Below are 15,339 nucleotides of genomic sequence, written 5' to 3' on the forward strand. Positions count from 1 at the left end.
TATGCTGCCAGACAGTGTTTATTAGTGTTAAAGACCTATCTCTAGTATCATAGGACCATAACACACAGGAGTGGAAGTAAGGTCATTCGGCCCATCAAGTCCACTCTGACATTTAAATCATGGCTGATGGGCATTTCAACTCCACTTCCCTACACTCTCCCCGTAGCCCTTGATTCCTTCCGAGATCAAGAATTTGTCGATCTCTGCCTCGAAGGTATCCAACGTCCTGGCCTCCACTGCACTCCGTGGCAATGAATTTCACAAGCCAACCACTCTGCCTGAAGAAATGTTGTTGTCTCATTTCAGTTTTAAATTTCCCCCCTGTAATTTTTAAGGCTGTGCCCACGGGTCCTAATCTCACCCCCCCCCCCCCCCCCCCCACAATGGAAACAACTTCCTAGTGTCCACCCCTTCTAAACCATACATTATCTTGTAAGTTTCTATTAGATCTCCCCTCAACCTTCTAAACTGAGTACAATCCCAGGATCCTTAGCCGTTCATCATACGTTAAACCTACCATTCCAGGGATCATCCACGTGAATCTCCGTTAGACACGCTCCACGGCTAGTATGTCCTTCCTGAGGTGTGGGGCCCAAAATTGGACACCGTATTCTAAATGGGGCCTAACTAGAGCTTTATAAAGCCTCAGAAGCACATCGCTGCTTTTATATTCCAACCCTCGAGATAAACGACAACATTACATTCACTTTCTTAATCACGGACTCTACCTGCAAGTTAACCTTTAGAGAATCCTGCACCAACACTCCCAGATTCCTTTGTACTTCTGCTTTGCGAATTTTCTCACCATTCAGAAAATAGTCCATGCCTGTATTATTTTTTCCAAAAGTGCAAAACCTCACATTTACTCACATTGAATTTCATCAGCCATTTCCTGGACCACTCTCCTAAACTGTCTAAATCTTTCTGCAGCTTCCCCACCCCCTCAGTACTACCTGCCTGCCCACCTATCTTCGTATCATCGGCAAACATCACCAGAATGCCCCCCAGTCCCTTCATCCAAATCATTAATATACGAGGTGAACAGTTGTGGCCCCAGCACTGAACCCTGCGGGACACCACCAGTCACTGGTTGCCACTGTATCCACAGTATCTTGCTTTTATTTATTGTTAGAAATAATATGTCTTTTCCATTCGTGAGTTCAATAAATGCTTATTTCTTACCCAGTCATCCTCCACAGTTTAGATCTTTCTGTAAGCATATTTTTAATAGGTTTGTGTTTTCTTGTAGGTTTTCCTGCAGCCAGAAGGTGTCATAGCTGTGTACAAATTGGGCATGGTAAGAAAATGCTGTTGGCAACAACATTTAGCTGGACATCGAACTGTATACAGCTCAGTTCCAAATCTTGTACCTGACATTGTGTCCTGTTTTGCATATCTATTTATTTTTTTTAAAAAAAGTTTCTTCTCTACAGGGAAACCCTGATGTTCAGGTGTTTTCCTTTGTACAGATTTAAGTCTAAAAATGAAAAATAAAGTGATCCAACTTTGAGCAATGTTGTCACCGTTCAGATTTTACTGTACCACCAGAAGGGTTTTTTTGATAAACGAGTCACCTAAATCTTTTGTTTCTTTTGAATTAAATGTTTTATTGCTCTTTCCTTCCTTCTGTCTTATGACTCAGGATAGTATTGTCACCTGAGTCAGGTGGGTTAGTGGGGAACTTCTGAACACTTGAATGTGGAAATCTAGGTTTGAGAATAAAAGTCTGTTGCACTGCCTGAGGTGCCATCTTTGCAATGAGTTATTAAACCAAGACCCATGTCAATGGTGGATTTAAATTGTCGTGGAACAAAGGAACAGATGTAGGCTGTTCAGCTTTTTAGGCTGAATTTGCTATTCCAGATATTCTGTGCCTCACTGCCATATTAGTGTACTGTCCAAATGCTCTGCGATGTCATCTTGACGTTCACTATTTGAAGAATATCAGGGGACTTCCCTAGATTATGTAGCTGTAGCCAGTATTCATCCCTCAGTAAATATCACTAAAATTGATGATTTGGTCACTGTAATACTGCTGTTTGTGGCAACTTGCTTGCATAGGTTAGCTGTCATGTCTTCTACATTACACGAGTATTGAATTAAATCTCATCCTGAGAATGTGGAAGTCATCCAGTAAGGGATAAACACATTTTTAGTCATTCAAACTTCCACTTTGCAACTATCCACTCCATCCCTCTCCCTAGGAACAGTCAGAGATTAAGTCACTTTGTCTGCAACTTTGGTGTCACACTTGACTTCAAATTGAACTTCATCTTATTGACGAGACAAATGAGATTCTGCCTGTTTCCACTTCTAACATTGTCCAATCATCCCTGTCTCAGCTCATCACTTATTGGAACACTCATTTTTGCCTTTGTAACCTCTAGACTTGACTATTCCAACTCAATCTTTACACTTCTCTCATGTTTTGCCTTTCCTAGATTTTGAGGTCAACCACATCTCTCTTGTTTGTTGTTTAACTCTTAACTCTTTCCCAGTTCTCACCCCAATCGCTTCAATGCTTGCTGACTGACTTTGGCTACTGGTCAAATAAGGTCTGGATTATAAAATTTACATCCCTGTTTTTAAATCTCCCCATCGCCTTTCCATGCCTACTGCCTTCAGATATTCCCTCGTCTGAATTTCTGGATCTTTTGGAAAATATGTAAATTGAGCATCCAATGAACTAAACTGCATCCTGAAATGTAAGCACTGCCGTTTGTGACTATGTCTTCAGTTGCCTGGTCCACAAACTCTGAAATAGGCTTCATACACCTCTTTGCAATCCCTCCATTCTTTTAAGCCACTCTTTAAACATATCTCTATGACCAAACATTTGGTCACATCCTAATATCTCCTCATGGCTCAGTCACTTATTCTATTTAGTGATGATCCTGTGAAGTGCGTCAATGGACTTTATATTAAAAGCGCAGATAGACATCGATTGTATGTTTACTGAAAATGACAATAAATCATATTATTTTTTGGTAGATGTTTATGTGTGTGGTGGATATAACGGTGAGATAATACTTGGGGACCTCTGGAAGCTCAATTTACAGACTTTGCAATGGACAAAGTTGCCTGCAGAAATGCCAGAGCCTGCCTACTTCCACTGTGCAGCTGTAACCCCGGTGAGTAGCTCAGAATAATGTTTTTCCATGCTTATTTGTAAACTACATTTAGCCACTGCTGAACCCAAGTTGTTAGCCAGGAATAGCAGTTGTTCACAGAATATTGCGAATCTTTTCCATTTGAAGTTATGAATAATTCAGGCTCATTAATCCTGGCGCAGGCTTTATACAAGGAAAATTCAAGAGAATGCTCTGTTTTTCAACCTACTACCTCTTTGTTACTGCTTCTCACTTTGGCCACCTACCTATAGAGAGCAGAAAGCAGTGATGGTGAGATTCATTCATTTCTGACCAGATGTTTAATTTGATGCTTAGGACTATGTTACCTTGGTATCAATCCTGTCTGTTCTGCTTTCCTAATTGAAAGGCATTTCCCAGAATTCAGTATATTTCCCCTCGGAGCATTTAGGTCTCTCCCAACACAACACAGGTACTGAATGGATAGCTGCACTGAAATGCTAGATTTGGCCATGCACAATTGTCCCTGTAGTGGCAGTTCTGCACAAGCTGAGGGTCCTTATTAACTGTGCATTGTGCATGTATGTTTTACAGGCTGGCTGCATGTATGTACATGGTGGAGTAGTTAACATCCATGAGAACAAACGGACTGATTCACTCTACAAAATCTGGCTGGTGGTGCCCAGCCTCTTTGAACTTTGTTGGGAGAGGCTGCTGAAGAGTCTCCCACACTTAACACAGTTCTCCACTACACAGCTACTCAATCTTGGACTCACACAAGGACTGGTGGAGAGATTGAAGTGACTGCCAGAGTGAAGGAGGTAGAAAGAGAGACATAAACAGACATGGATTCTGCAATATGGATGATGGGCAGTGTTGGAGGAAGCTGCTGGGAAGAATACTCCCCAAGGCCTTATCTGCCATAAGTGTTCAATGTCTTGGTTACTTTTTGTTTTGAAAAGACCTCCTGTCCTTTTGCTAGCATTGTGTCATGGACTGACCCCCACACCACCCACCACCTCTCAAAGACAAGTAGAGCCTACTTTGTGATTTTTTTTTTAAATTTTAAAAACTTGTGCCCTCTGTGGGCTTGCCCTGACACTGGAGTAGTTCCAGTTGAGAGATACAGGTCGGGCTGTTTCCAGACTTTGTCTTATTAGCTCCCAACACCCTCATGTCTTAATGGTTTTTTGGTCAGTTTTTAAAGTCCCAAGTTAATTCAATATTAAAAAGGTAGTTTCTTCCCCCTCCCACAAGCTGCATTCCATGAATCGTAGATTTTGGCAAGACTGATGATCTCATGGGAAACAATTGCCTTTTTTTCCTCTCTTTCTTCCTCCCCCCCCCCCCCCCCCCCCCGCCCCCCGCCTTTAAAATCTTTTTCAAATTTCTGACAGACTTGCAGTGCATATCCAGTATTTTTTCTGTTTCAGATTCGAAACATTTTTTCCCTTTTTTTTGTTTTGGTTGTTGTTTGTTTTGCCTCACCATCCCAGCCCACTTAAATCTTTGTTGTATCGAGAGCCAAAAACAAGTGATTGCCTTAAGATAGTGTTTTAATCACTGAGTACTTTTTGCACATGCAGTGAGTCCATCCTGATCGTGTTTATCTTTGAGCCATGCTGATTTGGATTCAATTTACTGTTGTGTTTTTTTTTATAAAGCTATAATTGTTCATGTGTTCATAAAAGGGAAAGAACACTTCATGTTGCATTCAACTTACTGCTTTGGCTTGTGCAGCCCTCCACTCACAGGCTCTAGCTAACCCGTCAGTAATTATAATGGGGCTTTGGCTAGTGTCAGCAGGTCAGTTGAACAGGTAATCTGTAGCCATTGCTGTAGGTGTTCCAAACATTATGGGCAAAGATTTTTGTGGCTTTTCAGACAGTGAACATGAGCAATAAAGTTACTTTCCACCCAAGCTCCCTTCCCCTGACTACAAGAGGGGAGCAGCTCATTGATGTTTTATTCTTTTTTTTTATGCAGCTGCAAGGAAGAACTCCAGTTGTTGTGATTTAAAAACCCCTGGTAGTTTCTGGGGCCCCCTCCCTCTCCCTCACGTTAGTGCTTTTCCCCCCACACTGGCCATACCACCCCCCGCCAAAAAAGTTAGAATAGGTACTTAACCAATGGTTCACTACTTGTGGGGGAATTTTTGGAGTAGGGTTGAGGTTTGGGTACAGAAATCTGATCCTGTTCCTTTAGAACCCAAGGCCAAGAAGATAGGGAATAGATCTTGTGAATCTCTTCTACACTACCCCTACTTCCCCACATAGCTGCATCCTGCTCAAGCCACCTCATCCTGTACCCTGCTCAGGTAAATTGTCCTGTCTCCCTTTCTCTCAATTCAGAGTGTAGCCTTTGCTCACTTTTTGTGAGGCAGTGTCATTTCTCCCCTCTCCCTGAGGGTGTGTAATTGTCAACCCTATTGTGTGAAGACTCAAATTGAAATTATCAACTTGTTCTGGAAATCTGCTCATTCACTTCCATTTTAACCAGGCTGTTCCTGTCTTTCAGCAACTTACTCTGGATAAGCCCTCAGCAATTAAGTTCAACTCTTGAAACCATTTCACTTCAATCAGTTGGCCAAGTGGCAACAGTAGTAGCAGCAATGTATAGCATAGCAATTATGTTTTGAGAGCAACTGGGTTATTGAAGTTTGCAGCTTATCAAATCAATTAGCAGCTGTCAATGAAAATTATATTTAATACAGTAGGGTACATATTACACAGCTGACCACCTCATTAGTTGCCATGATAGAAGTTGAATGGGCTTGCACAGTGCTGGTTCCTAATGTATGCCAAAACTGTTTAAGCCTGTAGTTTTCTAAGTGACTGGTGATTAGGATTTAAACTTGCTTTTGTAAAAGAGTCATTTTTCAACAGAGGCCCTTTTTGAATTGAATCTTCAGAATTGCAAACTCTTGTTAAAAAGAGTTAAGCTGATGATTTGCAAAACTAAGGCTTTACTCAAGACACCCATTGTATATAAAAAAAAATGATGGGTTGAAGGAAAAGTTGGTCAGTCCTTTTTCTTTATTTTTTAAACCCCATGTCCTGGTTTGACTTTTAAATCACTGCAAGAGTTTCTTTGTCCCTGCATCTTTTGTAAAATTGTTAATAAAAGCATGGATGAATCTGAATTTATCATGAAGTTTATGACCAATTTCAAAGTGCTTAGTATCTACAATCCAGCTAGTAGCATCTATAATGGTTTTGTGGTATTATGCCTAGTTTGACACTTGTAGGCAGGAGCAGGAATGCCACTCAATACCTTCTAGCTATGCTAAAGGTAAGCATTATCCATTTTTACTTCTTGTATGCCTGAATATGACACTGATTTACATACTGGAATGGGATCAGAAAGATGTAGTGAATGAACAGACAATGCATTTTATTGAGGCTTTGTGTTCATAGTTGTTGTGGGTAAAGCCTGGAGTTTTGTCATGTACAGTTTCCTTTTGGGGAATAGATGGGGTAGTGCATCTTAAGTGACAGTTAAGCAGAAGACTAGTCTCTTCCTTCCGCCCTGTCTGACTGAGGTTCTCAGGTTGACAAATAAGTTAATGCTAAATGAGTTCTTTAATCAGCACCACACTACTGGGGTAGCAAGTGCTCCCTTTGATAACTATTCTAAAAAGAAATGAAGTGATTTCCTAAATTTGTCACCAAAGCTGGGTTTGTGATTAATGTAGCTAAGTTTCCATTAATATGAATTGTATATATTGAACAATTAAGTCACCTTTCAAATCAGTGTCTGTTCATAAGCACTCTAGGCTATTGTTTTCTCAATAAGCAAGTTAGTTCTGACTATTAATTAGGGTACAAAAAGGAGGCAGCAGTCTTTTGGCCCAGAAAGTGATACTTCAGGTAGGTTAGTGTTTATGTTGTAAAGTTTGGGGCAAGATTAGTATTGAAACAATCAAAACAAGCATAGATGATGCTCTAACAGGTTCAAATTGCTGCTACTCCCATATCCTTGAACCAGCAACTTTGATAATAGGGAAGGTGCAGCAATGGAGATGGTGGATAAGGCCAAAAGTCACACCACCAAATCCAAAACTTGCACCTCCACATCAGGAGTCTAACATGACACAATCACTAGCAAGGAATCAATATTTAAACCCTCTTTAAATTGTAGGTCAGAAAAGCACTTCTGTGCAATGAGTCTTACTTCTTGATATTGATCAACTGTGGGAGGAGTTTAACAAGGGCTCAAGAAGCAGACATGACTAATTTCGTTAAAGGTGGCTTAAGTCTATTCTAAGAACGAATGTATGGAAGCTTTTGAAAAAAGGCTGTCCAAGACTCATCATTAGGATAAGTAATAGTCATTCCTATCTTAAAAATTGTGAATATTATTAGTACTAAAGTAAACTTTAAACTATTAACAGCAGGCCCTGTTTTCAAAATAAAAGCCAGCTTGTTCCAAGTCCTAGTTTGCTCAAAATCAGAGCCAGAACCAGCACAAATGGTGACATTGCACACAGTCTAAAAAAATAGCTTTTGCAGTTGTATCATTTTCACAATGTAGGGACAGAAACACTTACAGCACAGTTGCTGTTTCTAGTGTGGTGATAAAGTCCCAACCTAGGCTGTGGAGGTAAAAGAAAACTGGAGCTTGCATAAGTTGTTGACACTTCCTGTACTTCCATAGTAGTGGGAGATGCAGGGTATAATATTCATCTTGGCTTTCCTCATTTACTACTTCAAAGATGAGGTGATTGAGTGCACTAAGAACCATTTAAAGTACTAATAAGCCTGAATAATTTAAGTGTTTCCTGAACAGCCAATGACTATAGCCATCATATGCCCCATGAAGATTTATTAAATTTGAATTGTTGGGAGAGAGTAGTATGTAGGGTATTAGATTCATAATCAGTCATCTAACAATGGTCATCTTTCTACCAGACCTACACCCATATTCACCAACTTGTAATCATCCTCATTTAGTCAAAAAGCATGGCAGATGGGGGATTAAAATCAAGCACTCCCCTCTCTCTCTCTCTCTCTCTCTCTCTCTCTCTCTCTCTCTTCCCTTCCTTCCCCCCACCCCCCTGCCCTGGTGAGTGTTTAAAAAAGGTAAGAAGTTGGGTGAAGAAGCAATTAATGAATTTTCAGACAGAAGTTGACAGACTTAAACAGGATAGCTGCAACCCTCAACTCTGCATTCCCATCTTCGGGCAACCCTCCACTCGTGACTTAAGGACTATGCTAATGAAAAAAGTGGACTACCTACTTAGTGTGTGAGTGATAATGGGAACTGCAGATGCTGGAGAATCCAAGATAACAAAGTAAGTGTGGAGCTGGATGAACACAGCAGGCCAAGCAGCATCTCAGGAGCACAAGAGCTGATGTTTTGGGCCTAGACCCTTCAGAGAGGGGGATGGGGAGAGGGAACTAGAATAAATAGGGAGGGGGTGGGGTGGGGGAGAAGAGGTGGACTGAAGATGGAGAGAAATGATAGGTGGAGAGGACAGTATAGGTGGAGAGGTAGGGAGGGGATAGGTCAGTCCAGGGTAGATGGACAGGTCAAGGAGGCAGGATCGATCGTAGGTAGGAAAATGGAGGTGGGGGGGATGGGTGAGGGGAAGAACAGGTTAGGGAAGCGGAGACAGGCTGGGCTGGTTTTGGGATGCAGTAGGGGGAGGGGATGAACTGGGCTGGTTTTGGGATGCACTGGGGGAAGGAGAGATTTTGAAACTTGTGAAGTCCACATGATACCTTTTGAGCTGCAGGGTTCCCAAGTGGAATAGGAGGAGGAGGAGTTGCTGTTCTTGCAAACTTCAGGTGGCATCATTGTGGCACTGCAGGAGGCCGAGGATGGACATGTCATCTGAGGAATGGGAGGGGGAGTTAAGATGGTTTGTGACTGGGACGTGCAGTTGTTTATTGCAAACCAAGCAGAGGTGTTCTGTAAAAGTGGTCCCCAAGCCTCCGCTTGGTTTCCCCAATGTAGAGGGAGCCACACCGGGTGCAATGGATACAGTATACCACATTGGCAGATGTGCAGGTGAACCTCTGCTTAATATGGAAAAAGTCATCTTGGCGCCTGGGATGGGGGTGAGGGAGGAAGTGTGGGGGCAAGTGTAGCACTTCCTGCGGTTGCAGGGGAAGGTGCCGGGCGTTGGTTGGGGGGAGCGAGTGTGGAGCGGACAAGGGAGTCAGAGTGTGGTCTCTCCGCAAGGCAGACAAGAGTGGGGATGGAAAAAAGGTGTCTTGGGTGGTGGGGTCAGACTGTAGATGGCAGAAGTGTCAGAGGATGATGCGTTGTATCCGGAGGTTGGTGGGGTGGTATGTGGGAACGAGGGGGATCCTCTTGGGGCAGGGTGTGAGGGATGTGTTGCAGGAAATGCAGGAGACACGGTCACTGCGGGGGGGGGGGGGGTGGTGGTCCTTGAAGAACGTGGACTTCTGGGATGTGCAGGAGTGGAATGCCTCATCCTGGGAGCAGATGCAGCGGAGGTGGAGGAATTGGGAATAGGTGATGGAACTTTTGCAGGAGGGTGGGTGGAGGAGGTGTATTCTAGGTAGCTGTGAGAGTCAGTGGGCTTGAAATGGACATCAGTTTCTAGCTGATTACCCAAGATGAAGACTGAGGTGTCCAGGAAGGTGAGGATGTGTTGGAGATGTCCCAGGTGAACCTGAGGTTGGGGAAGGTGTTGGTGAAATGGATGAACTGTTTGAGCTCCTCTGGGGAGGAAGAGGTGGTGCCGATACAGTCATCGAATGTAATGGAGGAAGAGGTGGGGTTTAGGGCCTGTGTAGGTGCAGAAGAAGGACTGTTCCACGTAACCTACAAAGAGGCAGGCATCTCCCCTCCTTTCTCTCTCTCTCTCCTCTCTTCTCCTCCCCCCCCCCCCCCCCCCCCTGCATCCCAAAACCAGCCCAGCCTGTCTCTGCTTCCCTAACCTGTTCTTCCTCTCACCCATCCCCTCCTCCTACCTCAAGCCACATCTCCATTTCCTACCTACTACCTCATCCCACCTCCCTGACCTGTCAGTCTTCCCTGGACTGACCTATCCCCTCCCTACCTATCTTCTTTTCTCTCCATCTTCAGGTCCACCTCCCCCTCTCTCCCTATTTATTCCAGAACCCTCACCCCATCCCCCTCTCTGATGAAGGGTCTCTGCCTGAAACGTCAGCTTTTGTGCTCCTGAGATGCTGCTTGGCCTGCTGTGTTCATGCAGCTCCACATTGTTATCGACCTACTTGGTGTGCCTCCTTTTTAAAAACAAAACTACTTTGAAATTTAGAAAGAAAAGCATCAACATCCAAACTGGAGATAATGTGGCCTGTTTAATTCAAACACCTAGTGAAGGAGATTGGACCACTTAAGTGTTCTAACACTCCAACTACACAGTTTTATTTAAAAAATAATAACTCCAAAAAGCAGATGTATTGAAAAGGAGTTCAACAACCTTTAAGTATTCAGACTGATATTTATCTCATCATGATTATACACCACAATCAAATTTCTGAAATTGTCAGTTGGGCATTAGGATTAATACAAGAGTATCCACTGCTGCCAGGAGATTGAGGAGACTACATTTAAAAATTACAAGCTGTAAAAGTAATTGGCAGAAAGAGAACTAGTGGCTCTCCTCACCCATCTCCTGGCATTGTATGGCCTTGTGCATGAGCACATGGACACTCCACATTTGCCTCTTAACTGGGAAAAAGTTAACCTGGAAAATTCCTCAACTCTCATAATAAAACTAACCAGGAAATCAGAAACCTTGATCGATAGTACAAGTTCATCAATCCTGTCTAATGCTGATTGTCACTTAATTTCTTCAGGAGACTTGAATTTTTTGTTGTTCACAGTCCTGCGTATTCCAGAAGTTCCGTGAGTACCTGAGAAACCACTTAGTTACATCCTTTCATACTTTGCAAGAATTACCCAGGCTTACTTCAATCCAGTTAGAAAATGGATATTCATAAACATCCATTAATGATTGAGATCTTTAAACCATTGGAAGCTGCTTTTCCAAAATTAGCAATCCAACATAATTGATGTTTTGAAATTTTTTTTCATTCCTTTCTAAAGCCATCACATACCATGGATGTCAAATGTGACAGTATTTGAACTGAGGCTTAACTAATCACTTGCATGAGAATAAACAGCTTCATGTTGCAATAATTTTCCTAGTGATTATACATAGAAAAATGATAGTTCAAATCATGACCAAACACAGATGATATTCATCTCAATCTTTTAGTCCAGTTTCTTGTAAAAATGTTATCTATGACTGAACATTCCAACAGATCTACTTACTAATTGTAACTTCAATCATCTTGGGCCCAAACACAAATGCAAACTTAGAGATCATTTTCCCCTCAATACCTTCATCCGAATATCACTACTGAAAAATAGTGATTTTTTTCATAGCTGTCCAATCTCAGCAGATTTTAAAATGTGACTTTGACTTTAAAGCACATGGGCACTCTGCCAATTCAACATACTAGATTACGAGTTCCAAGAACACATGTTTTCCACCATTCAATGCAAAATAAAGGCACATTTTGGGCCTCAGCTCTTGTTTCTTTTTTAAAAAAAAGAATCAGCTTAGGATGTCTACTCCCCAGAGAGTCAACATTACCCATCCCCAATTGTCCCAGAGAAGTCAGTGGTACATTGTCTCACTGTAGTCATGTCACAGCACCCACAGAGCCCACATTTTCCCATTCATTCTACATAGGTCTCAATTTCTAGAGACCAACATCTGTCTATTCCATCTTTGGAATGTATTTGATAAGGGAATATTCCCAAGTGATAATCAAATCCTTATCTGGAAACTACATTGGGTAGAGGAAGAGAAGAAAATCTCCAAAAGAAATGGTGCAAATTTGCTAACTACATGGCCAGATCTGCAATAGTATTGGAAAATATAAAGAGCAGGATGCTTGGCAAATTATTCCAGCCTCTTGTCCATTGCCAACCCAAGGACTGTGTGAACTATTAACAGTCTTGTTACAGGACTTAACAGATACTAAAGACAGCCAAGTTTTGGGAAACTCTTTGGCACCGAGGTCAAGCTGCAGGTTTTAAATGGAGATACAAATTTTATTTTAAACATTTTCACTTTATAAATACATTCGCCTTTAGTGCTTCCAACACCATACACCTCATAAGCTAGGATAGCACAAAAGTCACAGCTTCCTCAAGTACTTTTAAACCAGAGTCTGTGGTACAAGTTCAGTCCTTCCAAAACAAACCATATTTAGATCAAAAAATGAGCTACAGCTGTTAATAGAATCACAAACTGTCATCTTCAGGAAAAGGAAATTGTTCTTGTAATATGCAAGTTAGCAGTGATTCAAAAGGGAGGATTGGCTTACAGAATCTCTTCCAAAAGAAAGATTTCTTCCAACAAACTCGATCCTCCCAAGACGTAGAACGGTGGAAACAAGGGGACAGACTGGAGAAACGTTGGGTCCATGGTAGAAGAACTCAGCAACAGTAAGACAGTGGATCTTGAAATTGTGTGTCAGTCAGCCACCAAAACACCAGCATTGAAGAGCTAACTCACAAAACAGCAACAGCTCCAGCTCTTGGAAGAGTCCGAAGGCTTACTGGCTGCAATGGCAATCCTAGGAGTTGTTCAAACTTATGGGAAGAGTTCAGTGATTCAATTTCAGCACCCACTTGGAGATGGAGCAAAGAAGTACATGGACATAATGATGAGATAGACTACCACCAATGCTGTGCCTGTGGAGACAAATAAATATCAAAGATTAAGGATAATAAATTCCCAACTCAAGACAAAAAGGATGAGTTGCTGCAGAATGGGAGATTATCTGCACTTTACACCTTCAGTAAGTATGAAGCATCTGACACTAGGCAAACTAGTTGAGGTTGAATGGTCAGTTTGCGTGCTGGAAATGCTATGCAAACTTGGTTTGGCTTCAGCATTGCTGAGGAACTCATGCCTAAAAAAGCACAAGTCCTACCTCAGATTTCACATGAATTTTAAGTACATCAATTGGCTATGGATTGAAAGAGAGGCACTAGCATGGCAATAGCGTCACTAGACAATTATTTCAGAACACCAGGCTATCATTCTGGGCATGTTGATTTAAATCTCACCATGGCAGATGCTGAAATTTAAACTGAATAAAAAGTTGGTCTGATGAAGTGTATGTAACCCTTATCAAAGATTGTCACACAGACATGGTCCTTTAGTGAAGGAAATCTGCTATCCTTACCTGGTCTGGCCTACATGTAACTTCAGACCCATCACAATGTTGTTGACTCTTAACTACCCTCTCAGGGGTTAGGAATGAGAAATACTGACCCAGCTAGTGACACCCACATGCCATTAACAAAAGATCAAAAATCTAGTTTAATTTTAGCTTAGTTTTTAAAAAAGTGCAATGATTCAAACCTGGGACCCCACAGATGGAGGGGTAACTCAATACTTTCAATTCCACAAACTTACCATTAGGCAAGTATTGTCAAATAGGGTGCAGGTTGAATAGCTTTGGCCCAAGTGTAGAACACCCAAGTACAAGTGACATTTCTTTAGTTGTTCGATAGCCTCTGGTCAAACTTTGTGATGTGGAACTGTGTTCATTAGGAACTAGATCAACAATCTGCAAGGCCTTCATCAAATAACTTCAAGGCCAGGCAATGATTTAAAAACAAGGGTGTCTACGCATTACATACTGCCGGCGTCCAAGTCACATTATTGTGGATTGCAGGATGCCAAGTTAAACTTCAACATCAAAGTTGTTCAGAACAGGCAACTGTAGTTCAAGCCTAGTTATTAATCTTTAGAGACAAGCGAAAGCTGAAATCATTTATTGGAAGTGTTAGTCCCACCCCTTAGGGCACATAGACACCTTTTCAGTTGAGCTCGGGCTTAAAATCTCCTCTCCGGTCAGTGCAGAGATCCATGAGTGCCATGTTGAAGAGCGGGCCGGGGGGTGGGGTGTTCAGTACGCGCAGTGGATTTCCTTCACCCAGCATTACCAAGAAAACAGTAGCATCGTATGACACACTAATTGCCTGCCAAAACATGCATACACCACTTAAAATGGTGCACAAAATGCTGAGAGGTCCTGAAAAAGTGTAGTCCAAAGCTGTCCAAACACTTGTACGCTTGCTCACTAACGGGACAGACAGCACATCTCAACTACTAAATCGGGCTGCAAATAAGAACTTCCACAGCCCTTTGTTCTTTGAGACCATCACAGGACAAAGTAAAACGTGAGACTAATATTAAGCAAACATCTGACTGCAGTACCTGGAAAGATGTGCAAATTGATTCAGTTAATACCATTGTTCCCATTATGTAATTGCACCCTTTACAGATTCAGCAAGACGAGAATCACATCTTAACTCTGCAGGTCAAGAAAATCAACCTACCCTGGAAATAGTCACACTTTCCATCCATAAAGATATAGTTCATCAAGATAACGCTGAATATTGATGCCCAAAGGTGGAGATCACTGAAGAGCAAACTAAATCCTACAGGCTAAACAAAAAAAGAGATAGCAGCATCAGTATATGGGCTCTTAAGACTATTTTCTTGGTACAATTTTAAAAGAAAACGCAGTCTTTTAAATATGTCCATGCGACTAAAAGATTCCCTCCCCCACTTCCTACCTCAATCTGAAACCCCAAACTCCCTCAGATTAAATGTCTAAATCAGCTTTGAAAATACCGAAGTCCGAGAAATTTCTTGTATGTTTTACAAATTAGGGATGTCCCATTTAAGTTCCAGATTCCCTACAAAGAACATCCTCTTAGTATTCATCCTATCAATGGCCAAATCTATTTCTATAAAATCACCTCTCATCCTTCTCTTCTCCAGTGATGAGCATAGGCCAAAATTGCTCAAATTCTGCTCCCTTCTAAAACAATCCCTTCCTCCCAACGTATCAGTCTAGTGAATATTCTCCAAACTACCTCCAATACACATATATTCCCTTCCTTTCCCCAATCCGGAGAAAGGAGGACAAGACTGTCCACAATATTCTAGTTGTCTTGATGCCCTGTACAGTAATAGCAAGATTTTCCTTTTATAACTGCACTCTTGCAATATAGGCAAACATTCAATTTGCCTTCCCAATTACTTGTTATAACTGCCTAACTAATATGCAACTTGTCAAACATTTCCTTTCACAAATCCATGTTGTCTCTGTCCAATTGCATTCAGATTTCTAAACATCCTGTACCCAATACCATTTACGTGGTAAATGGCAAGATAATAATATTTGCTGTTATGGCAGACTTTAGACTAACT

The 15,339-nt window shown here is 41.8% G+C and overlaps 2 protein-coding genes across 10 annotated transcripts in view; one reads left to right on the forward strand and one right to left on the reverse strand.

The window, feature by feature from the left end:
- klhdc10 (kelch domain containing 10) overlaps positions 1–4,427 on the forward strand; it is a 30,816-nt gene extending 26,389 nt beyond the window's left edge. For all 4 annotated transcript variants that reach the window (XM_048553825.2, XM_048553827.2, XM_048553824.2 and 1 more), the window contains 3 exons: positions 1,250–1,297; positions 2,992–3,131; positions 3,684–4,427. In XM_048553825.2, coding sequence (XP_048409782.1) covers positions 1,250–1,297; positions 2,992–3,131; positions 3,684–3,893 — 398 coding nt within the window. In that variant the 3' untranslated portion in view covers positions 3,894–4,427. The remainder of the gene's footprint in view (positions 1–1,249; positions 1,298–2,991; positions 3,132–3,683) is intronic.
- Positions 4,428–10,510: 6,083 nt separating this feature from the next.
- The window catches only part of cax1 (cation/H+ exchanger protein 1), a 55,538-nt gene continuing 50,709 nt past the window's right edge, over positions 10,511–15,339 (reverse strand). For all 6 annotated transcript variants that reach the window (XM_048554384.2, XM_048554386.2, XM_048554383.2 and 3 more), the window contains 2 exons: positions 14,460–14,568; positions 10,511–12,800 (listed from right to left, as the gene is read on the reverse strand). In XM_048554384.2, the coding sequence (XP_048410341.1) occupies positions 12,727–12,800; positions 14,460–14,568 (183 nt within the window). In that variant the 3' untranslated portion in view covers positions 10,511–12,726. The remainder of the gene's footprint in view (positions 12,801–14,459; positions 14,569–15,339) is intronic.

Source organism: Stegostoma tigrinum, chromosome 25 (genome assembly GCF_030684315.1).
Source record: "Stegostoma tigrinum isolate sSteTig4 chromosome 25, sSteTig4.hap1, whole genome shotgun sequence".
Taxonomy (NCBI): domain Eukaryota; kingdom Metazoa; phylum Chordata; class Chondrichthyes; order Orectolobiformes; family Stegostomatidae; genus Stegostoma; species Stegostoma tigrinum.